At 38.9% G+C, this 24,830-nt stretch overlaps 1 protein-coding gene across 1 annotated transcript in view; it reads left to right on the top strand.

The window, feature by feature from the left end:
- The first annotated feature begins 18,990 nt into the window (after positions 1-18,990).
- The window catches only part of LOC124382882 (ribosomal RNA processing protein 1 homolog B-like), a 28,577-nt gene continuing 22,737 nt past the window's right edge, over positions 18,991-24,830 (top strand). Inside the window, 3 exon segments of the mRNA XM_046845206.1 lie at positions 18,991-19,187; positions 19,429-19,511; positions 21,843-21,900. Coding sequence (XP_046701162.1) covers positions 19,058-19,187; positions 19,429-19,511; positions 21,843-21,900 — 271 coding nt within the window. The 5' untranslated portion in view covers positions 18,991-19,057.

Below are 24,830 nucleotides of genomic sequence, written 5' to 3'. Positions count from 1 at the left end.
CAGATATACGAGGTTGCGGGGTACAGTGATGGTGATCAGAAGCAAACTGTAGTCCTGAATCAGTGTAGCAGACTGTTGACATTAACTACAGTTCAAATCTATCCTCAAAGCTCCCGTTCTTACTCCGGAATTTCATGGAACCACCCAAGGCGTTGATTAGACACATTCCCCATATGGCCTCCAAAAAAGAGAACACTATCCAGAGGCAGGCCTGGACAAAGTGGGAAGATCTGCCTAGGGAAGAAGGGCAGGAACAGGAACATGTTTAGGAGCATGTTTAACTTGACACACAGAGTGAGAGAGAGAGAGAGAATGAAAGAGAGAGAGAGAGAGTCGCTATGGCAGCATAGCTAAAGAGAGAGAGAGAGAGAGAGAGAGAGAGAGAGAGTCGCTATGGCAGCATAGCTAAAAGAGAGAACCAGAAGGTAACACAGACATGAGGAATCTCTGGGATAAGAGAATGCCCACCACACCACCATCAACAAACCTGAGTAAACGTGAGGGGATGACAGCTAACAAATATCCCAGTTCACCAAACACTCTTTATCCATGATCCCTCCAGATCTGCTCCTTTACCTAAGAAAAATCTACTGATGAAAGACTTGACTAAATAAATAAATTTTCAACCTTGACTTGAACACTGAGACTGTGTCTGACTCCCGAACACTGATTGGAAGGCTGTTCCATAACTGTGGGGCTTTATAAAGGAAAGATCTGCCCCCTGCTGTACTCTTCCTCATTTGAAGTACCAACAAATATCCTGCACCTTTTGATCTAAGTAGGTGTGGATGATCATATTGGTACAGAAGTTCACTCAGACACTGCGGCGTGAGACCCTTTAGTGCTTTATACGTCAGTAGAAGTGTTTTATAATCAATGCGAGTTTTATTTGGGAGCCAGTGTAGACTGATTAAAACAGGGGTGATGTGGTCATATTTTCTAGATCTAGTGAGGACTCTTGCTGCTGCATTCTAAACTAACTGAAGCTTATTTATGCACTTACTTGAACATCCAGACAGTAAAGCATTACAGTAGTTTGATCTAGATGTAATAAAAGCATGAACTAGTTTTTCTGCATCCTGTAACTACATCATATTTCTAATTTTAGCAACATTTCTAACGAGAAAGAAGGCCATCCTGGGAATATTATTCATGTAAGCCTCAACGGAAAGGCTAGGGTCAATAATCACACCAAGGTTTTTGACTGCTGTACACACTGAGATAGAAACACCATTCAGAGATGCTACGTAATTGGAAAGTTTACTTCTAGCTGCATGTGGTCCTAGTTAAAGTACTTCTGTCTTATCTGAGTTGAGCAGAAAATAGTTATCAAGTATCCACTGTGTAATGTCCTTTACACATTCCTCAACATTGTTGAGCTGCTCTCTCTCATCTGGCCTTGCTGAAATATACAGCTGTGTATCATTTACATTTACATTTACATTTGCGGCGTTTAGCAGACGCCCTTATCCAGAGCGACGTACAAAAGTGCTTTGAGTCTCTAGTAATGAATAAATCTACACTGGTACACAAGATTACAAACTTAATATAAATATAACTCTTATCATCATCAGCATAGCAATGGAAGCAAATACCATGTTTATGTATAATTTCACCCAGAGGCAGCATATACAAAGAAAAAAGCAGTGGGCCTAAGACAGATCCTTGCAAAACACCAAACATTACCTCAGGGAGTGTTGAGAACTCACCTTTACATCAATAAACTGATAATGATCAGTCAAATAAGACCTAAGCCAGAAGAGAGCTGTTCCCTTTATTCCAACAACGTTCTCATGCCTAGCAAGCAGTATAGTGGTGTCAAAAGCTGCACTAAGGTCGAGCAAACAAGTAAAGAGACAAAACTCTGATCAGAGACCAATAACAAGCCATTTACCGCCGTCTCTGTGCTATGATGAGGTCTAAATCCTGACTGATACATTTCAAAAATGTTATTCCTATGTAGATGTGAGCATAACTGCTATTCTACAACCTTTTCTAGAATTTTGGATATCAAGGGGGGTTTTGATATTGGCCTGAAGTTGGACAGCTGCAAGGAAAGGTTTTTTAATTAGAGGGATGATAATTGCCAGTTTGAAGAATTTAGGTACATAGTCAAGTCATTACGAGTCGCCACAGCGGACCATCCGCATGTTTGATTTGGCACATGTTTTTACGCTGGATGCCCTTCCTAATGCAACCCTCCCCATTTATCCGGGCTTGGGACCGGCACTAAGGCTTGTGCAACCTTAATGGCTGGGGTTGCTTCCCTGACCGGGGATCGAACCCGGGCCGCAGTGGTGAGAGCGTCGCATCCTAACCACTAGACCACCAGGGAACCTCAAGAAGTCAAGTCAATAAGCTTTTATTGTCATTTCAACCATTTATAGCTGACGAATTACACAGTGAAATGAAACAACGTTCCTCCTGAACGCTGGTGCTACATACAACAACAATCATGACAAACAGAAACACAGGGCTAAGGACTAGTAAGTGTCCTCGCCACATAAAGTGCATGTGTGTAACCTGGTGCAAACTGTGCAAAGACAACACAAGACAGTGCAAGACAAATACACAAAACACAAAATACAAAATACAAAATAAAAAATAGCTCCGCCAGTAAACCTGTTGTTTATGGTAATAAAGTGATGTAATGTGAGTTTTACTGAAGACATGGGTGTGTGAATGAGTATGAGTGTGTGTTGAGTCCGGGTTGTTCATTTTATTAATTTTAAAACAGGTTCAATTACCTCTGGAATTATCTGTTTGAAGAAACTTGTAGGCAAGGGATCGAGGTTGATGGTTTTGATGAGGAAATAAATTAAATTAAGTCATTCTCTTGATTAGAAGTAAAGGTTTGTAATTGATTGTCTGTTATAATTACACTGCTGTCTACAGGGTTACTTGTAAAATATTTTGGATTTATATTATTTGTCTGAATTTCTTGACTGATGTTTTCAACTTTCAACAAGTTTATGAAATCATTACTACCTATTGATGTAGTGCAGTGCTGTTATTTCCTGTCAATTTTGCTACCGTGCTAAATAAAAATCTAGGATTATGCTTGTTATTTTCTATGAGGGTGGAAAAATATGCTGATCAGAGCACTAAATATTATTGGTCTACATAAGTTGAATTAACTTAAAAATGTTGATGCAAAAATGCATTGCAGTGTGTATATATATATATATATATATATATATATATATATATATATATATATATATATATATATATATATATATATATTTTTTTTTTTTTTTAAGTAAACCCAACACATACTTTTTTACAGTGTGTGTGGCATAACAAATTAGGTTCTGACAAATTTTTTTTCATAAAAATATGATAAACATGAAAAAAATGTATTTTCATATTCAGAAGCATTATTTCATGCAATAAGTGAACAACAAAAAATGGCATAAAAATCTTGTTTTGACTAAAATATGACTTGTTTGTATAATAGGTAATATGAAAATCTAAGTTTTTATATTCATAAACATAATTTTATGTAAAACCGTTAACAAGTTCCATACGGGAATAAAGACGTGACATGACAAATCATGCTGTGACAACAAATATGCCTCTTTTCATAAATCATTAATAGCTATTATGAACATATTTCATAATCATTATCAGAATTTTTTAAAAAAAAAAGAAATGTTGCAATAAATGCATTGAAAAACAAAAATTGTGACATGACATCATGTTTTGACAAATAATATGCCTTTTTATTAAGAAACAATAATAGTTATTATAAAAATATACATTTTCATGAATAACTATCAGAATTTTATGAAAATTATGATAGCAATGTTAATTCATATTTTTATAATAACTATTATATTTATTTTTGCGAAAATATGATCTTATTTTAGTTACAATATGACCTTTTTGTTCACATGACTTTCCACACCTGATTTTTCACTTTTTACAGTTTTTAACAGTTTCTCGAAATTATGATTATGAAATTTCATATTTTCATATTATCAATCATATTTGTATGAAACAAGTTATATTTTTGTTAAGATTTGTTTTGTTATATCACATCATAAATGAATCTTTGTCAAGTGCATGCTGTATGTGTAAAATTTACTTTGTTTGAAAAACAGTTTTGACATGCAGTTTACTTGTTTTTTACAGTATAGCAACTTATTGATCAACATCTGTACAGTGAGTTCTAAACCTAAATAATACATTTAAAAACAATATTTTTTTAAATAATAAACTATAAATGAAACAATAGACTTGAAGTAGAATGTGACATTTCCTGAAGAAAATGTGAGTAGTGCCTGCCGGTGCAAAAGTCCACACCCTGGCCTATTGTTTTTAGTGCCGACAACGAGACGCAACCGTACTCTGAGAGACGAGCGTTTCGATACCTCGCACGCCTGTTTTTGGCATTTTATTTAGAGGGGCGGGGCCAGTGACGTCAGGTCACGTCATCACATGACCCGGCGTCCCACTCTCCTCGCCGTGCAGAGTGATTAGATGTGTCACACCCCCGTGTCGCTGGGGTTTTGCCATTTTTCGTTTTTTTCACGTTCCCACCCACGTGGCGTCACGTGGCAAAACGTGGTGTCAAAACGGCACTCCGCCGGAGATTCCCCGGACTGTGCCGAGCGGTTTGATGCACCAGACGCGGTAAGCTAATATGTTTGCGCGGTGGGCATGGTCTATGACGTCATGTGACGGCAAAATTTCACCCGGGGTTCAACTCCCCCCACCAGTGCCAAGTGTTTTGACTTATCGCACGCCCGTTTCCGAGCTTTGCCTATTTGGGCTAATGGTGTGGGCGTGGCTTGAGGTGACATCATGTGACGTCACAATATCACCCACAGTGCAACTCTCTATGCTGGGCTGAGTCCATTGATATGTCACACGTCCCATTCCTGTATTTTCCTGTATCCTTTCTGTATGAGTTGATTGATATTTTTTTTACATTCTGTTCGACAGAAATTAAAGACACACATCTTTGTTCTATGTTGTTAGTTTGCACTAAATGGTGGTTGCCAAATGTGGCAAGTGTAATGGTGTCACACTAGATTATTGGAGTTACGATTGATCAGTGGTATTAAGGTGTGGTTTTTCTTTATTTATTTTGAAATTTGTATTGGCGATTGCATGAGTGATGCACGGTCACGTGGTCACAGGTAAAATATGAAGTGCTTTCAGGCAAGCTTTTACGTGTAAGCGCGAAGGTAGAGCTGACGTCATTTCCATGCGCCCTCTCTCTTTTGCCGAATGTGATAGCGATGAGAGGTATGATTTATCAGCTCTTCGGGAAAAAGTTTTAGAATAATAATAAATACTAATCGGTTAAGGAATTTTAGTGTAAACTTGATAATTTGTTTATTTTTCTCTTGATTTACGGTTAGTAGTTCAATTGATGAATGATGTAATGTGTATAGTTATTTTTAGAATTATTTCTAAAATAATTTTTTTAATATCAAATAATTTCTAATTATTTCTACTTTGATCATATACAGGTAGTAGTCGACTTACGACCACAATTGGGACCGACAAATCGGTCGTAACACGATTTGGTCGTAAGTAGAGTAGGCTATATGTACAGTACTGTGAAATTATGCCGGAAGCTGGTAAAAAATAATAACGTGCACGGCTAACGATTGTGGTCGTAAAGTCGAATGGTCGTAAGTTGCATAGGTTGTAAGTCGACGACTACCTGTAAAATGCAAGATATGGTAATGTTAATATTATGGTTATGGTAATATTTTCTTTCATTGCACTCCATTAAGTGACCAAAAAATAAAATTGCTTCATACAGTACTGATTTATCTAATAATTCAGTGGGTTTATCTAATGTGTAGTAAATGCTTTTGTTTATTTCTAGTGCAGAAACTTGAGGCAGTGGGTGTTGAGAAATTTAGCTACTTAGGTTTATAATATAATGATAGTAAATATAAATATAATTATAAATAATATAAAATAATAATAACAGCAATTATAGTAGAAAAGTCGGTTTAATAGTAATAGTTAGGTGAGTTTATTGGTGAATGGCAGGTGCATTGTGCACAGTGTCTAAATAATTAGCGCGAGAATAGGCATGTGCAGCTGCAACATGCACTGTGCAAAATTCAGTCAGAAGTCATGTATGGAATATATTAGAGAATGTCAGTAAGTGTCAGACTAGAATATTGATACACATCTGCTGCTTATGTGGTTAAACCAAAAAAGACTGCATGACGTCTTGACTCATCTTGCATAATAGGGTGCATCATCTGCCACCATTATTTCCAAAAGGTACGGTACTTTCTCCTTCTAATGATTTTATGGCGGCAAAGCCCTTTTATCTTTATAATTTAAAACAAAAAATCAGGCCTGTATTTGCCCGAACCAAAACTCATTGTGTTGGAAATGGAACTCCCTATAAGGCTGCCAGAGGAACTACTGACCATGAATGAAACTTATGCTTTCACCCACTAGCACACATTAGGCTTTAATGTGGAAATACTGAGTGCATTCTTCTTTGGTTATACTGAGTGGTACAAATATCAAAAAGTAATACAAAAAGAAATACAACTGAACGTGAAATGTGATACAATAATTAATAATATAAAATGAACCAAAAGGAATGCCAAAGAAATAAATAATCTTTTTCTTCTTCTTTCGACTTCTCCAATTAGGGGTCGCCACAGTGGCTCATCCTTCTCCATACCCCCCTGTCCTCTACATCTGCCTCTTTCACACCAACAAAATTCTTAACAGACACTCTCTTCACCTCCACTACAGTCTTACTATACTCTTCCTTCAGAATCATTTCTACACCATTTCTCTTTCCATCCACACCATGATAGAACACTGTAAACCCCCCTCCAATGTTCCTGGCCTTACTCCCTTTGCAGTTGGTTTCCTGAACACACAACATATCTACCTTTCTCCTTTCCATCATATCAGCTACCTCTCTCCCTTTACCGGTAATAGTACCAACATTTAAAGTACCAACCCGAACCTCCACTGCCGAAACTGGTCAACCCCGGGTGTGACAACCTTTAAGTCTTGCTCCTCTGGAGTACCCTTCCAAGACATCTGCAATGCTATGGGCAGGTTCTACAACCTGGACCACATTGCTACTCCTGGCCCCCCTTGCCTTCGACCTAAAGTGGTGTTCTCTGATTATTGAATTGTTATTACCATTTATGTTCACTAGGTGGCATATGCATGTTAATGGATGTAAAGGGGTGTCATAAAAAAAAAATCCCGTGCTAATGTGAGCTAAGTAAAGAAGAATGGAGATACTATGCTACAGCTTGTGTCCTGCCTGATTAATTTTCTAATCCTCCTTCAACATAACAAGTGGCAACGAGGATATTAGGATGGCCCTGCTCTCCCTACAACCACCAATAGGGTTCCTGGAATGTCCAGGTGAACCAAAACTTTCCTTTAACGCATGGGAAAAGATATTTCAGAAGTACTTTCTTGATATATTGTCTAAGATGCATGGATCAGTGATGGTTTCTTCTCTTGACATTAAAAATGCATACTACCAAGTGCTGTTACATGAAGACAGCAGAGGACTGACCGCGTTTATTAATGAAGAAGGACTATACCAGTTCCATAGAGTACCTTATGGACTGCGATCAGCACCTTCTGCTTTTCAACGCATTATGATCATGATCTTAAAAGGATTTGGAGGATGTGATTTTCCTTGGTTCCTCAGAAGCCAGTCACAATACAAACCTTTAGGCTGTTCTTAAAAGGATTAGTGAAGCTGGTCTAAATCCGAATGCAGATAAATGCAAATTCAACTTAACGACTGTTAGCTTTCTTGGATACAAACTCCCAACAGATGGCCTGTACCCAGATGATGCTTATACTACTGCTATTACAAATGCACCCCCTTCTACTGATGCAGCATCACTAAATTCTTTTCTGGGTCTAAGTGCCTGGTACATTAAGTTCGTGCACAAGAAAGTTTCGATAAGGTCAAATGAACAATAGTAGACAGTCCTACTCTTTCGTTATTTTTTTCCCAATCACAGCATGATACTTTCCTGTGACACCTCAGACTACAGTGTTGGTGCTCTTTTGACTCAGGAAAGAGAACATTTTAAACCTAACGATACTCTGCTGTAACAATTACATTCCAAAAAATTGGAATACAATATTTTGTCATTTTGTCATAATGCACTTCTCAGATCATGAATGAGGTATTACGAACATGGGGATACGATTGGAATAGTGTTAGCATGGCAAATGAAAAGAGACGGAAATGAGTAAATCTATAACTATGGTATTAACATCAGACAATACAATTATCAAAATTAATGAAAATGAAAATAAAAAAAAAGTATTTAAGCAAATTGGAAAAAAAAAAGTGACCAGGACCAGCAGACTAAAGAACAGAGCTGTCTCTTTACTGAACTCTGACACTCACTGATACACTACCACATTCCCTCCACACCTCACACTCTTTGCTAATGGACTCTCTGAACAAAAACTTATGCTCACCAAGACACTGATCATTTCTCACCTCACACTTTGTTATTGCACGGACTGTTTACACAAACCTTTGCTCATTTGCACACTGCTCTTTTTTGTATTGCTGCTCACCATAAACGTATCACCACTGTACATATACCCGTTTTCTTTTGTTAGCTATAGCAATATTATTATGTCCACCGCTTACATCCTTCTGTAAATCTCTGTGTATAGTAATAGGCATCTGTATAGCATGTTCAAAATACATATATATATATATATTCATCTGTATATTATTGTTCATAGTACATATATATATTCATCTGTAATTATATTTATAGTACATATATATACTCATCTGTATATTGTGTTTTCAGTACATATATATTCATCTGTATACTACATTTATAGTACATATTCATCTTTAAATTACTGTTTATAGTCTATATTTTATTTTATTTAACTATGTAAATTCATGTAAAAACTATATATCCTGCACTTGCTGTTATTGCACTCTGGGTTGACCCAAACTGCATTTCATTGCCTTGTACTTGTACATGTGTAATGACAATAAAGTTGAATCTAATCTAATCTAATCTAATCTAATCTAAAAGGAAATTTAGAAAAAAGAGATTTAATTGGCAGTTGCTGTAGCCGGGGGTAAAACACCTGGTTTGGACGGTTTTTCAATGGATTCTTATAAAAACAGTTTTTCTAAATTAGCCAGCCTGTTGCTTTCAATGTATACAGAGGTAAGTCACAAAATAAATATTACCAGAGGCTTTAAATCAGGCTTTAATTACAGTTCTGCTGAAACCTGGCAAATACCCTAATCTTCTTCTTCTTCTTCTTCGGCTGCTCCCATTAGGGGTCGCCACAGCGGATCATCCGTCTCCATACCAACCTGTCCTCTACATCTGCCTCTTACACACCAACTACCTGCATGTCTTCCCTCACCACATCCATGAACCTCCTCCTTGGCCTTCCTCTTTTCCTCCTTCCTGGTGGCTCCATCCTCAGCATTCACCTACCGATATACAGTGAGGAAAATAAGTATTTGAACACCCTGCTATTTTGCAAGTTCTCCCACTTAGAAACCATGGAGGGCTCTGAAATTGTCATCGTAGGTGCATGTCCACTGTGAGAGACATAATCTAAAAAAAAAAAAAATCTAGAAATCACAATATATGATTTTTAAACTATTTATTTGTATGATACAGCTGCAAATAAGTATTTGAACACCTGTCTATCAGCTAGAATTCTGACCCTCAAAGACCTGTTAGTCTGCCTTTAAAATGTCCACCTCCACTACATTTATTATCCTAAATTTGATGCACCTGTTTGAGGTCGTTAGCTGCATAAAGACACCTGTCCACCCCATACAATCAGTAAGAATCCAACTACTAACATGGCCAAGACCAAAGAGCTGTCCAAAGACACTAGAGACAGAAATTGTACACCTCCACAAGGGTGGAAAGGGCTACGGGGAAACTGCCAAGCAGCTTGGTGAAAAAAGGTCCACTGTTGGAGCAATCATTAGATAATGGAAGAAGCTAAACATGACTGTCACTCTCCCTCGGACTCCATGCAAGATCTCACCTCGTGGGGTCTCAATGATCCTAAGGAAGGTGAGAAATCAGCCCAGAACTACACGGGAGGAGCTGGTCAATGACCTGAAAAGAGCTGGGACCACTGTTTCCAAGGTTACTGTTGGTAATACACTAAGACGTCATGGTTTGAAATCATGCATTGCACGGAAGGTTCCCCTGCTTAAACCAGCACATGTCCAGGCACATCTTAAGTTTGCCAATGACCATTTGGATGATCCAGAGGAATCATGGGAGAAAGTCATGTGGTCAGATGACGCGGTCAATTCCACTAAACGTGTTTGGAGGAAGAAGAATGATGAGTACCATCCCAAGAACACCATCCCTACTGTGAAGCATGGGGGTGGTAGCATCATGCTTTGGGGGTGTTTTTCTGCACCTGGGACAGGGCGACTGCACTGTATTAAAGAGAGGATGACCGGGGCCATGTATTGCGAGATTTTGGGGAACAACCTCCTCAGTTAGAGCATTGAAGATGGGTCGAGGCTGGGTCTTGCAACATGACCTGAAGCACACAGCCAGGATAACCAAGGAGTGGCTCTGTACGAAGCATATCAAGGTTCTGGCGTGGCCTAGCCAGTCTCCAGACCTAAACCCAATAAAGAATCTTTGGAGGGAGCTCAAACTCCGTGTTTCTCAGCGACAGGCCAGAAACCTGACTGATCTAAAGAAGATCTGTGTGGAGAAGTGGGCCAAAATCCCTCCTGCAGTGTGTGCAAACCTGGTGAAAACTACAGGAAACGTTTGACCTCTGTAATTGCAAACAAAGGCTACTGTACCAAATATTAACATTGACTTTCTCAGGTGTTCAAATACTTATTTGCAGCTGTATCATACAAATAAATAGTTAAAAAATCATACATTGTGATTTCTGGATTTTTTTTTTAGATTATGTCTTTCACAGTGGACATGCACCTATGATGACAATTTCAGACCCCTCCATGATTTCTAAGTGGAAGAACTTGCAAGATAGCAGGGTGTTCAAATACTTATTTTCCTCACTGTATATATAAAAGCTTCTTGACTTAATTTGAAGAGGTGCATTTTCTCTGGTATGACCTCATTAACTGTCCGTGTGGAAACATAGCAAAGGCTCTTAATGATGTCCACACATCTCTGCACTGCTACAGCCATTATAATCAATCACTGTACATATGCTTACATATATATCACATGCTGTAAATATGATACATGTTTATCTGCACTATTTGCCCGATTGCTACTTTTTGCACTTCTGGTAGATGCCAAACTGCATTTCGTTGCTGTGTACCTGTACTATGCAATGACAATAAAGTTCTATCTATCTATCTATCTATCTATCTATCTATCTATCTATCTATCTATCTATCTATCTATCTATCTATCTATCTATCTATCTATCTATCTATCTATCTATCTATCTATCTATCTATCTATCTATCTATCTATCTATCTATCTATCTATCTATCTATCTATCTATCTATCTATCTATCTATCTATCTAATATTAATATGATGTGAGGCCAGCTAAAACAGGTAAAAGTAATAACTACTTTTTACTTAAGTACATGTCAGAGCCAAGACTTCTTTACTTTCACTTAAGTAAAAAAGTAAAATCAGTACTTCAACTTTTACCCCAGTATTTCAAAACATGAGTATCTGTACTTCTACCTAAGTAATAGATGTGTGTACTTTTGCCACCTCTGATGACCTGTAAAGGGAGAGAGTTAGCTGATATGATGGAGAGGAGAAAGGTAGATATGTTGTGTTTTCAGGAGACAGTGGAAAGGAAGTAAGGCCAGGAACATTGGAGGTGGGTTTAAACTGTTCTATCATGGTGTTTATGGAAAGAGAAATGGTGTAGGTGTGATACTGAAGGAAGAGTTTAGTAAGAGTGTAGTGGAGGTGAAGAGAGTTTCTGATAGGATGATGAACATGAAGCTGAAAATTAAAGGCGTGATGAGAAATGTTATCAGTGCCTATGATCTACAAGAGATGAGATGGAGGAGAAGAAAAAATTCTGAAGTGATTTAAATGAAGTGGTAGAAGGGGTACCTAGGAATGAAATGGTGATTGGGGCGGATTTCAAAGGGCATGTAGGTGAAGGGAACAGAGGTGATGAGGAGGTGATGGGTAGGTATGGCTTTAAGGAGAGGAATGTGGAAGGGCAGATGGTGGTAGATTTTGCTAAAAGGATAGAAATGGCAGTGGTGAATACGTATTTTAAGAAGAAGGAGGATCATAGGGTGACGTATAAGAGTGAAGGAAGGTGTACACAGGTGGACTATGTTCTATGTAGGAGATGTAACCTGAATTAGATTGGAGACTGTAAGGTGTTTGCAGGGAACATTGTAGCTAAACAGCATCAGATGGTGGTCTGTAGGATGGCTTTGGAGGGGAAGAAGACAAGGAGGAGAGCGAGGACTGAAAGAAGAGTAAGATGGTGGAAACTGAAGGGGGAAGACTGTAGTAAGAGATTTAGGAAAGAGGTCAGACAGGGGCTCGTGGTGGTGAAGAGGTGCTGGATGATTGGGAAACTACTGCAGAAGTGATTAGGGAGACAGCTAGAAAGGTACTTGGTGTGACATCTGGAAATAAAAAGGAAGACAAAGAGACATGGTGGTGGAATGAGAAAGTGCAGGAAACGGAAGGAGGAAGAGGTTGCCAAAACAGAATTGGGATCGACAGAGTGGTAAAAACTAGTGAGGAGAGTGTTGAGAAGATGGAGGGAGTATTTTGAGCAGCTAATGAACGAGGAAAATGAAAGAGAGAGAATGTTGGGTGGTGTGGAGTGGGTGAAGCAGGAAGTGGAGAGGATTAGTAAGGAGGAAGTGAGAGCAGCAATTAAGAGGATGAAGAGTGGAAAGGAGGTTGGACCAGATGACATACTGGTAGAAGCATGAAGATGTTTAGGAGAGATGGCAGTGGAGTTTTTAACAAGACTGTTTAACAGGATTTTGGAAGGTGAGAGGATGCCTAAGGAATGAAGAAGGAGTGTGCTGGTACCCATCTTTAAGAAGAAGGGAGATGTGCAGACCTGCAGTAACTACAGGGGAATTAAGTTAATCAGTCACACCATGAAGTTAAGGGAAAGAGTAGTGGAAGCCAGGCTGAGAGAAGAGGTGACCATCTGTGAGCAACAGTATGCCGAGGAAGAGCACCACAGACAATTATTTGCTTTGAGAATGTTGATGGAGAAGTATAGAGAAGGTCATTATGTGTTTGTGGATTTAGAGAAAGCGTACGACAGGGTGCTGAGAGAGGAATTGTGGTACTGTATGAGAAAGTCAGGTGTGTCAGAGAAGTATGTGAGGGTGGTTCAAGACATGTATGAGGACAGTGTGACAGCAGTGAAGTGTGCAGTAGGAACGACAGACTGGTTAAGGTGGAGGTTGGACTGCATCAAGGATCGGCTTTAAACCCTTTCCTGCTTGCTGTGGTGATGTACAGGTTGACAGATAAGTTCAGACAGGAGTCTTCATGGACTATTATGTTTGCAGATGACATTGTGATTTGTGGTGAGAGTAGGGAGCAGGTTGAGAAGAGCCTGGAGAGGTGGAGGTATGCGCTGGAGAGAAGGGGAATGAAAGTCAGTAGAAGTAAGACAGAGTACATGTGTGTGAATGAGAGGGAGGGCAGTGGAGTGGTGTGGTTGCAGGGAGAAGAGGTGGAGAAGGTGGAAGAGTTCAGGTACCTGGGGTCAACAGTGCATAGTAATGGAGAGTGTGTTAGAGAAGTGAAGAAAAGATTGCAGGCAGGGTGGAGTGGGTGGAGAAGAGTGGAGAAGAGTGATAGCAGGAGTGATTTGTGATACAAGTGTATCTGCGAGACTGAAACGGAAAGTTTATAGGACTGTGGTGAGACCTGTGATGTTGTATGGTTTAGAGACAGTGGCATTGAGTAAAAGACAGGAAATGGAGCTGGAGGTAGCAGAGCTGAAGATGTTAAGGTTTTCGTTGGGAGTTTATTCGAGGGACAGCGCATGTAGGATGTTTTGGAGACAAAGCGAGGGAGGCGCGATTGAGATGGTTTGGACATGTTCAGAGGAGGGACATGGGGTATATTGGTAGAAGAATGCTAATGATAGAGCCACCAGGAAGGATGAAAAAAGAAAGAACAAGGAGGAGGTTTATGGATGTGGTGAGGGAAGACATGCAGGTAGTTGGGTTGAAAGAGGCAGATGTATAGGACAGGGGGGTATGGAGACGGATGATCCGCTGTGGGGACCCCTAATGGGAGCAGCCGAAAGAAGAAGATGGGCTTGTGACTCTTGACTCTTTAACACTAGTTTTTCTCTTTCTTTATTAGGGCCCGAGCACCGAGGAGCAGGCCAGAATGGCCTGCACCAAAGGTGCGAAGCCCTATTGTTTTCGTTAGAATTTATTCTTTGTTTTTTATTTATTTATTTTTTTTACACACATTGGCCATTTGGGGTCTCTTAACATGCTTGAAAACTCTTGAAATTTGGCACACACGTCAGAGTCCTTTGTCACTAGGGCCAGACAAAGACTGGAATACGGGCGTGGCAGCGGGGCTCTGTAGCGCCCCCTGAAATGCAGAAACAAATATTGGTGACAAAAGGTGGATTTAGTCACCGACTAAGTTATGACGAATTCAGAGAACAGGAAGTGTCTAATATCTAAAGCAAAAAACGTCTTATTCAGATAACGCGGTGAATATTTTCGGCCAAGGATTCCGATCACGTTGATGTGCCTATTGTGAATCTCGGACATAGCGCCACCAACAGGCGCCACGAAGTGTGTCAGTCACAAAAGGTGGATTTTTTGACAGTTGCATGAGGTGAACTTTTAAATACTTCTCCCAGGATATTCATGCGATTGACACCAAAAGTGGTCAACATGATGCCGAGACATTGTAGATGATAAATTGCGAAGGGATTTTTGATATCTCAAACGCCCCATGGCAACGCGTCAAACTTTACTTTCATTTTCAGGCGTATTTAAGCACTTGGCATGCACTTTGGGTGCCTTAACATGCTCGAAAACACCAGGGAGTTTTGGCACACACGTCAAAGTCGTCTGCCATTAGGACCGGTCAAAGACTGGAACATAGGCATGGCAGTAGGGCTCTGTAGCGCCCCCTGTAATGCAAAAACAAATATCGGTGCACAGATCGGGCAAACATGTACGCACATGTAAGAGAGTTGGTATGCATATTGATCTCATAGACCCGAACAACTTTCACAATTAAACCTATTAGCTCCGCCCAACAGGAATTCGGCCATGTTGGGTTGTTTTATAAGTGCATGCAGTGAACTTTTAAATACTCCTCCTAGGGAATTCATGCGATTGACATCAAACGTGGTGAACATGATGCCGAGACATTGGACCTGCTAATTTGTGAAGGGATTTTTGATATCTCGAACGGTGCTGCCATGGCGAGGCGACAAATTTATGGCAAATTCAGGGAAACAGGAAGTGTCTAATATCTAAAGCAAAAAAACGTCTTATTGGGATGACACATGGTGTGTATGTTCGGCCAAGGATTTCCGATCGCATCGATGTGCCACTAGTGCCCCCGTTTGTATAAAATGTGGGGTTTCTTTTACCTACAGTCCCCAAATGGGTCAGTAACAACATAAAATAGTCCACTGGTATTTACCCACTTCATGCACTTGCCCACTGTGCATTGTTTTCTGGGAGGCACCATATAGCGATACACAAATGTGCGAGGGCCCACCATCGCTGCTTGCAGCTTTATTTCTTTTTTTAGGGCCCAAACACCGAGGAGCAGCAGAGGTACCAGAGGTGCACCAGAGGTGCGAAGCCCTATTGTTTTCCTTAGAATTTATTCTTTTTTTTTTTATTTATTTATTTTTTTACACACATTGGCCATTTGGGGTCCCTTAACATGCTCGAAAACTCTTGAAATTTGGCACTCTGTAGCGCCCCCTGTAATGCAAAAACAAACATTGGTGCACAGATCCGGCAATTGTTTTCGCACATGCACGAGAGTTGGTACGCATATAGACCTCATCGACCCGAACAACTTTCGCCCTCAAAAATATGAGCTCCGCCCAACAGGAAGTCAGCCATTTTGGTTTGTTTTATAAGTGCATGCGGTGAACTTTTAAATACTCCTCCTAGGGAATTCATGCGATTAACATCAAACGTGGTGAACATGATGCCGAGACATTGGACTTGCTAAATTGCAAAGGGATTTTTGATATCTCGAACGGTGCTGCCATGGCGAGGCGACAAATTTTTGGCGAATTCGGAGAACAGGAAGTGTTTAATATCTAAAGCAAAAAATGTCTTATTCGGATAACACGCGGTGTGTATGTTCGGCCAAGGATTCTGATCGCATCGGTGTGCCTATTGTGAATCTCGGACATAGCGCCACCAACAGGTGCCAGGAAGTGTCAGTCACAAAAGGTGGATTTTTTGACAGTTGCATGTGGTGAACTTTTAAATACTCCTCCCAGGATATTTATGCGATTGACACCAAACGTGGTCAACATGATGCTGAGACATTGTAGATGATAAATTGTGAAGGGATTTTTGATATCTCAATCGCTGTTCCTATGGCAACGCGTCAAACTTTACTTTTATTTCAGGCATATTTAAGCTCTTGGCATGCACTTTGGGTGCCTTAACATGCTCGAAAACACTGGAAATTTGCCACAGACGTCAAAGTCGTCTGCCATTAGGAACGGTCAAAGGCTGAGACATAGGCGTGGCAATAGGGCTCTGTAGCGCCCCCTGGAATGCAAAAACAAATATTGGTGCACAGATCAGGCAAACATGTACACACATGTACGAGAGTTGGTAGGCATATAGATCTCATCGACCCGAACAACTTTCACAATCAAACCTATTGGCTCCGCCCAAACGGAAGTCGGCCATTTTGGATGATTTCAAAAGTGCATGTGGTGAACTTTTAAATACTCCTCCTAGGGAATTCATGCGATTGACATCAAACATGGTGAACATGATGCGAATTCATGGAATTTATGGCGAATTCAGAGAAACAGGAAGTGTCTAATATCTAAAGCAAAAAAATGTCTTATTGTATGACACACGGTTTGTATGTTCGGCCAAGGATTCCAATCGCATCGATGTGCCTATTGTGAATCTCGGACATAGCGCCACCAACAGGCACCAGGAAGTGTGTCAGTCACAAAGGTGGATTTTTTGACAGTTGCATCTGGTGCCCTTTTAAATACTCCTCCTAGGATATTCATGCGATTGACACCAAATGTAATCAACATGATGCCGAGACATGGTAGATGATAAATTGCAAAGTGATTTTTGATATCTCGAACGCCGTTCCCATGGCAACGCGTCAAACTTTACTTTTATTTCAGGCATATTTAAGGCTTTTGACGTGCTTAGATTAACTTGAAATTTGACACATACATCACATTTGACAAGTCACATACATCACAAGTGTGGACAAAAAGGTCTCTTAAGTGGCTCACTAGCACCCTCGTTTGTCTAAAATGTGGGGTTTCTTTTACCTACAGTCCCCAAATGGGTCAGTAACAACATAAAATAGTCCACTGATATTTACCCACTTGATGCACTTGCCCACTGTGCATTGTTTTCTGGGAGGCACCGTATAGCGATACACAAATGTGCGAGGGCCCGCCATTGCTGTTTGCAGCTATATTTTGTTATTGTTATTTATGTTATGTATTTATTTGTATAGAGGAGAAGAGGGAGAAAGAAAAGGAAAAAATGATTAAATGCCTCACCAGCACAATGAGTGTGGGGCTGGGATGGAAGGGTTTTGGGAAAAGAATGTTTACTTGTATATTGAACTGACTGTAAATTGTTGATGTAAAAATAATTAATATATTAAATTAAAAAACATAAAACAATTTAACAAAAATTATTCTTCCTCCATCCTCCTCAGCATTTTGCTGCAAACATAGTCTGCCAAGTAGACTTTATACATTAGACACCAAATCCAGTTAATGCTTTCCATTCCATTCAGGCAATTTTTTTTTGTTATTCTACATGGTATAGGACATTAGTGCAAGTGGTGAAGGGTCTACGTTTAGTTTAAAACAATGGTGACTATTAACAAAATAAATTTCATGCTGCAATGCATGTTAAAGAGTACAAATTTACTATTTTCTTTATTTGCATTTATTTGTATATTGTTTGGTTTGTTGTGACTTTTCAATAGACTTTCTTGTGATGTTTTAACATTACTACCATAGAGCTTTACGTTCATCACCCTTCAGACTGAAAAAGGATTTTCTGTAGCTTCCCACAAAACATTCTTTACAGATTTAATTTCCCATCAAGATTGTTTGTCTCCCTTCCTTTACAGTATATACAAAGAAACATGAGGGAATGAACTCTGCAGTCGAAACCATGTCTCAAATATGATACAATCATACAGCTTGTCCATGTCTCCCATTTACTGTATCCTGGGACATTAAAGGTGGGGTACTCTTTCCTGCTAAGTCTGTTGTTGCCATGTCTCTTCCAAATCTGGATCACACATAAAATCATATATACTACAATGATACTCAGACTTTGGTTAAACAGCTTAAGAAAGTTTAGCTTCAATAGATTTAGCCTATTTATTTACATTAAAATATCTCCCGTTTTGCAGCTATCTGCTGCCATTATTGAAGTAACTGCGGCGCGACGTCATGGTGCGATTCTTTTAAAAGTTATTGTTCATGTCACCATTGAATTTGCACCGGAAATACTGTTTGTACTGCACATGTGCTCAAATGCCTCTACTTTACCAAAAAGCACTTTGTTTCGACATACTTCCGACAGGAAGGAGTGGCATTTGCGCACATGCGCAGTACAAATACACAGATAAATAGTGTTGCCCGTACAGCTCAAGTAGCCACAATTCCCACCCACATTTTGACAAATCCCGCCTTCTACGTGCAAGTTTGGCCAATGGTTTATTCCGTCTCGTGCTCGGATCAATCTGCTCACGAGGAAAGACATTTTTGACCAATCCCAGTGAGATCGAGGTTTGTCAGAATATGGGTAGGAAAACGAAGAAGCTGCACATGTATTCCACGTGAAAAAGTACAAACCATGGCACCAGTACAGCAGGAACTAGAGATTAACCTCGCTCAAAGACTAGCATCAAACGAAAAGTCTATTAGGTCTAAAGCCTTAAAGACGCTCAGGAAGTATATTAATCTCCGATCACAAAAAATCGAAGGTAATTTGAGTGTTTGTTTTAACATCTGCAGTTGCAGCATGCGGGGAAGATAGTTGTTTTAGCTTCATGCTAACTGACCTAGCGTATCCGAACATAATTTAGCTTTACTTTGTTGAATGCTGAAGATAAACGAGTGGCTGCATGGATAAATTAATGCAGTTTAATTTCTGGTTTGATTATTTCGTTACTTTAACTAACACAGTAAACCGTGAAAATAATTCTCATCTTTTACCCATTGAAGGTGGTTTTACGGCTGAAGATTTGCTGAAGATATGGAAAGGACTTTTTTACTGCCTGTGGATGCAGGACAAGCCTCTTATGCAGGTAAAACATTTCCTATTTCAGTTTTCCTTAATTTTGACACATTTCATAATCAGTGTAAGCCTCACAGCAATGAAACGAAAGTGTCAGACCGGTTGTGAAGTCAGAATCTTAGCGAGAACGTCGCGCACTGAACCCAACCCTCGTGGCATCTTCAAGACCTGAAGCTGTGCCAAAAATTCTGGTAAGGGTTGTAGTTAGGTCTGTCACGATATCTACTTTTTGCTGAGCGAAACATTGTTTCAGAAATAATTACGATAGACAGTATTATTTTGTCATGCCCGACCTTTAAAGGAAATTAAATCTTGGAGAGGTTTGGGAAAGTTCACGTGATTTACGATGTCGTGGCTTAATCAGAGAAGAAAAACAGTATGCAGTTTTTTTTTTTTTTATTCAATAAACAGGCAAACAAGTGCTTTTTCATTAGAATCAGACAGGGAAAACAAGATACGTTTTAGCCGCATACAGTCACATGCATCCAGTCTACATTCTTTACTATATAAGTAAACTGGACTAATACTATAGTTCACAGTTACAGACGTGGCAAAAGTACACACATCCTTTACTTAAGTAGAAGTACAGATACTCATGTCTTAAAATACTGGGGTAAAAGTCGAAGTACTGATTATACTTTTTAACTCTAGTGAAAGTAAAGAAGTCTTGGCTCGGACATGTACTTAAGTAAAAAGTAGTTATTACTTCTACCTGTTTTAGTGTCACACTGGTAACTGGACCTCACATCATATTAATGATAGATAGATAGATAGATAGATAGATAGATAGATAGATAGATAGATAGATAGAACCTTATTATAATTGCATTGTACAGGTACACAGCAACGAAATGCAGTTTTGCAGTGATTTTATATATATATATATATCACACACACACACATGAATGTGAAATGTTCGGCAGAATGGACAGCAAGTATATAAATATATAAAGATACATAAAGATAAAAATAGTGCAGATGTAATGAGGAGTAAAAAAAGATATACTATGTACAATTGTACAGAGGTTGTCAAACAAAATAAAAATATTTAATCGCACCTAAATCGCACATTTCTATCTGTTCTAAATTTACCATATATTAATACTTCCTGTTTTTAATACTTTAAGCAACATATACATGGAGAAATTTGGATGCTACATAGAGCATGAAGACAAAAAATTCTTGTAAATGTTTTAAAGTAATAATAGTGGTTTAAATGACATAAATCATCAGGACACCAAACGAAACCTTTGCTATGTTTCCACACGGACAGTTAATGAGGTGATACCGGAGAAACTGCACCTCTTCAAGTCTAATCAAGAAGCTTTTATCATAATTATAGACATTTTACAGATTTTAATGATGTTTTGTTTTTATCTGTACGATCAATAAAAACAGTAATTTAAGTTCGTGTCACCATTATGAGGGAAAAACCCACAAAACGCCACCCAGAGGGTTAATTGTGTAAAACATGGCGGATTTGGTGTTTGATTTGAGACTTGGCGCAAAAATAAAACAAAAGTTTACAGATTAAAAATATTTTTTGGGCAAGTTTATTTATTTTATATCTAAGTAAAGAAGGGACGTCGTGGATAAATGTATGTTTTGCTGGAGGTTTTATTTTCGCCTCTTTTATATTTAGTTATTTATTTAAGTATTTATATTTTTTATAAAAATGGCAAAAACAGAAATGCCCGCTGAATTAATAGTGCGTTAATAAAATTGTGTCTCTGAGGCCAGAGGGACACTGCAAAAAGCAGAACAGAGATCAATCACAGTAAATAATAAAAATCTCTGTGCTGCTGGTATAGAATTATTAATTAATTAATAAAGTATTAATAAGAGTAGCTAAGTCTGGCATCAATAGAGCTAATGGTATACCTTTTTTTTTTTTTTTTTTATAAATAAATATTCCTATATTTAAGTCTCAAGTATTTTTCATCTGCCTTTAAAACAGGATATCTTGGTGTGTTAAGGTGTATGAGTCTTGATCAAAACTGATGCAATGCCAGCATTCTTCTCCTCTGACAATGGATATTGTTTAATGAAAACCGAATAGTGTGTTTTTATGAATATGATTTTCTTTTGTATTTAAATTGCTCAAATGACTCAGGGAATCGTTTTAGCCCTATTTTATAGTAAAACAAATTTCATGACACCATATCTTCCAGCATGTTTAGTTAGAAGTTGTACATTGCATCTGTTCTTTTGTGAATTGCTGCCAGCTGAAACGCAGTACTCCATGCAACAATCCAATCATATGGTCTTAAATATATGCTTATTTAAATCCATACAGTGACTGTTGGTCAAATAGTGTACTATATCAAGTCTTTTCTCTTAGGAGGAAATTTCACACACAATCTCTGGCCTGATTCATAGATTCCACACTACAGACAACCGTAAGTACTTAAATTTTGCATTTGATATTTACATGTATTTGATCTTATTGATATACAGTAAATGTTACAATCCCGCATATGTTAAAATGAATAAGTGGCATCACATTCTAAATAATAAGTAAAAAAAAAACCTGAATAAAAAATGATTAAAATAATAATTGAAATAAATAATGAAATATTTCATGATATGTATTAAAGACTTCTTGTAAGTTAATACAGACTTTTGGATTGTAGTGCCATGATTCAGACATTTTTAAATTCTCTCTCTCTCTCTCTTTTTATATATACAGTAAAACCCCGTTGTACGAGCAAACTGAGATACGAGCAAACTTGCTCGCAAAATTTTACCCTGTTTCACGAGCACTCGGTCGCTCTCGTTGTTTAGTGCAGCAAAAACTTAACTTTTTTTAGTTTTATATTTTTATTTCATTCGAAATCTTGAAAAATATCTCCCAAGTAAATCAGTGATTGTGCTGTGAAAACGAAAGTAAATAGAAATACCATGGAAACCGAGGAGGTTACGAGCGTGATGTGCGTCTCACACTTGCAATCAACCACTACCACATGGGTAAGTCTTATGTGAGAAACAGAGGCGGAAGCCAAAGTCAAAGCAAACAACGCGTACTCGCAGTAACTGGGAAGTAATCCAGTGGTGCGCGGTGGGAGCGCGGTCCACTAGTCCAGAACTGGATGAGAAGCAATGTTAAATTATGTTTCCATTATGGTAATTGGCGATGTATTTGTTTGTTAAAATAGGCTACAATTACTTTTTAAGTGCAAAAATAAGCGATCGAATGAGATCTCGGAACGGATTAAATCACTTTTACATTCATTCTTATGGGGAAAATCAGTTCGAACGTACGAGCAAATGGACCTACGAGCAATTTTCAAGAACGAATTATGCTCGTCCAACGGGGTTCCACTGTGTGTGTGTGTGTGTGTGTGTGTGTGTGTGTGTATGTGTATATATATATATATATACACACACACACACACAGTGAGGAAAATAAGTATTTGTATACCCTGCTATTTTGCAAGTTTTCCCACTTAGAAATCATGGAGGGGTCTGAAATTGTCATCGTAGGTGCATGTCCACTGTGAGAGACATAATAAAAAAAAAAAGAAAAAAATCCAGAAATCACAATGTATGATTTTTTTTTTTTAAATATTTATTTGTATGATACAGCTGCAAATAAGTATTTGAACACCTGAGAAAGTCAATGGTAAGTTTTGGTACAGTAGCCTTTGTTTGCAATTAAAGAGGTCAAACGTTTCCTGTAGTTTTTCACCAGGTTTGCACACACTGCAGGAGGGATTTTGGGCCACTCCTCCACACAGATCTTCTCTAGATCAGTCAGGTTTCTGGCCTGTCGCTGAGAAACACGGAGTTTGAGCTCCCTCCAAAGATTCTCTATTGGGTTTAGGTCTGGAGACTGGCTAGGCCACACCAGAACCTTGATATGCTTCTTACAGAGCCACTCCTTGGTTATCCTGGCTGTGTGCTTCGGGTCATTGTCATGTTGGAAGACCCAGCCTCGACCCATCTTCAATGCACTAACTGAGGGAAGGAGGTTGTTCCCCAAAAGCTTGCAATACATGGCCCCGGTCATCCGCTCCTTAATACAGTGCAGTCGCCCTGTCCCATGTGCAGAAAAACACCCCCAAAGCATGATGCTACCACCCCCATGCTTCACAGTAGGGATGGTGTTCTTGGGATGGTACTCATCATTCTTCTTCCTCCAAACACGTTTAGTGGAATTATGACCCAAAAGTTCTATTTTGGTCTCATCTGACCACATGACTTTCTCCCATGACTCCTCTGGATCATCCAAATGGTCATTGGCAAACTTAAGACGTGCCTGGACATGTGCTGGTTTAAGCAGGGGAACCTTCCGTGCCATGCATGATTTTAAACCATGACGTCTTAGTGTATTACCAACAGTAACCTTGGAAACGGTGCTTCCAGCTCTTTTCAGGTCATTGACCAGCCCGTGTAGTTCTGGGCTGATTTCTCACCTTCCTTAGGATCATTGAGACCCCACGAGGTGAGATCTTGCATGGAGCCCCAGTCCGAGGGAGATTGACAGTCATTTAGCTTCTTCCATTTTCTAATGATTGCTCCAACAGTGGACCTTTTTTCACCGAACTGCTTGGCAATTTCCCTATAGCCCTTTCCAGCATTGTGGAGGTGTACAATTTTGTCTCTAGTGTCTTTGGACAGCTCTTTGGTCTTGGCCATGTTAGTAGTTGGATTCTTACTGATTGTATGGGGTGGACAGGTGTCTTTATGCAGCTAATGACCTCAAACAGGTGCATCTAATTTAGGATAATAAATGTAGTGGAGGTGGACATTTTAAAGGCAGACTAACAGGTCTTTGAGGGTCAGAATTCTAGCTGATAGACAGGTGTTCAAATACTTATTTGCAGCTGTATCATACAAATAAATAGTTTAAAAATCATATTGTGATTTCTCCATGATTTCTAAGTGGGAGAACTTGCAAAATAGCAATACTTATTTTCCTCACTGTATGTATGTATGTGTGCGTGTGCGTGTGCGTGTGTGTGTGTGTGTGTGTGTATATATATATATATATATATATATATATATATACACACACACACACACACACACACACACACAGTACAGACCAAAAGTTTGGACACACCTTCTCATTCAAAGAGTTTTCTTTATTTTCATGACTATGAAAATTGTAGATTCACACTGAAGACATCAAAACTATGAATTAACACGTGGAATTATATACATAACAAAAAAGTGTGAAACAACTAAAAAAAAATGTCATATTCTAGGTTCTTCAAAGTAGCCACCTTTTGCTTTGATTACTGCTTTGCACACTCTTGGCATTCTCTTGATGAGCTTCAAGAGGTAGTCACCTGAAATGGTCTTCCAACAATCTTGAAGGAGTTCC

The sequence above is a fragment of the Silurus meridionalis genome, chromosome 3 (assembly GCF_014805685.1).
Source record: "Silurus meridionalis isolate SWU-2019-XX chromosome 3, ASM1480568v1, whole genome shotgun sequence".
Taxonomy (NCBI): Eukaryota; Metazoa; Chordata; class Actinopteri; order Siluriformes; family Siluridae; genus Silurus; species Silurus meridionalis.
This window is presented reverse-complemented; position numbering and strand designations above follow the sequence as displayed.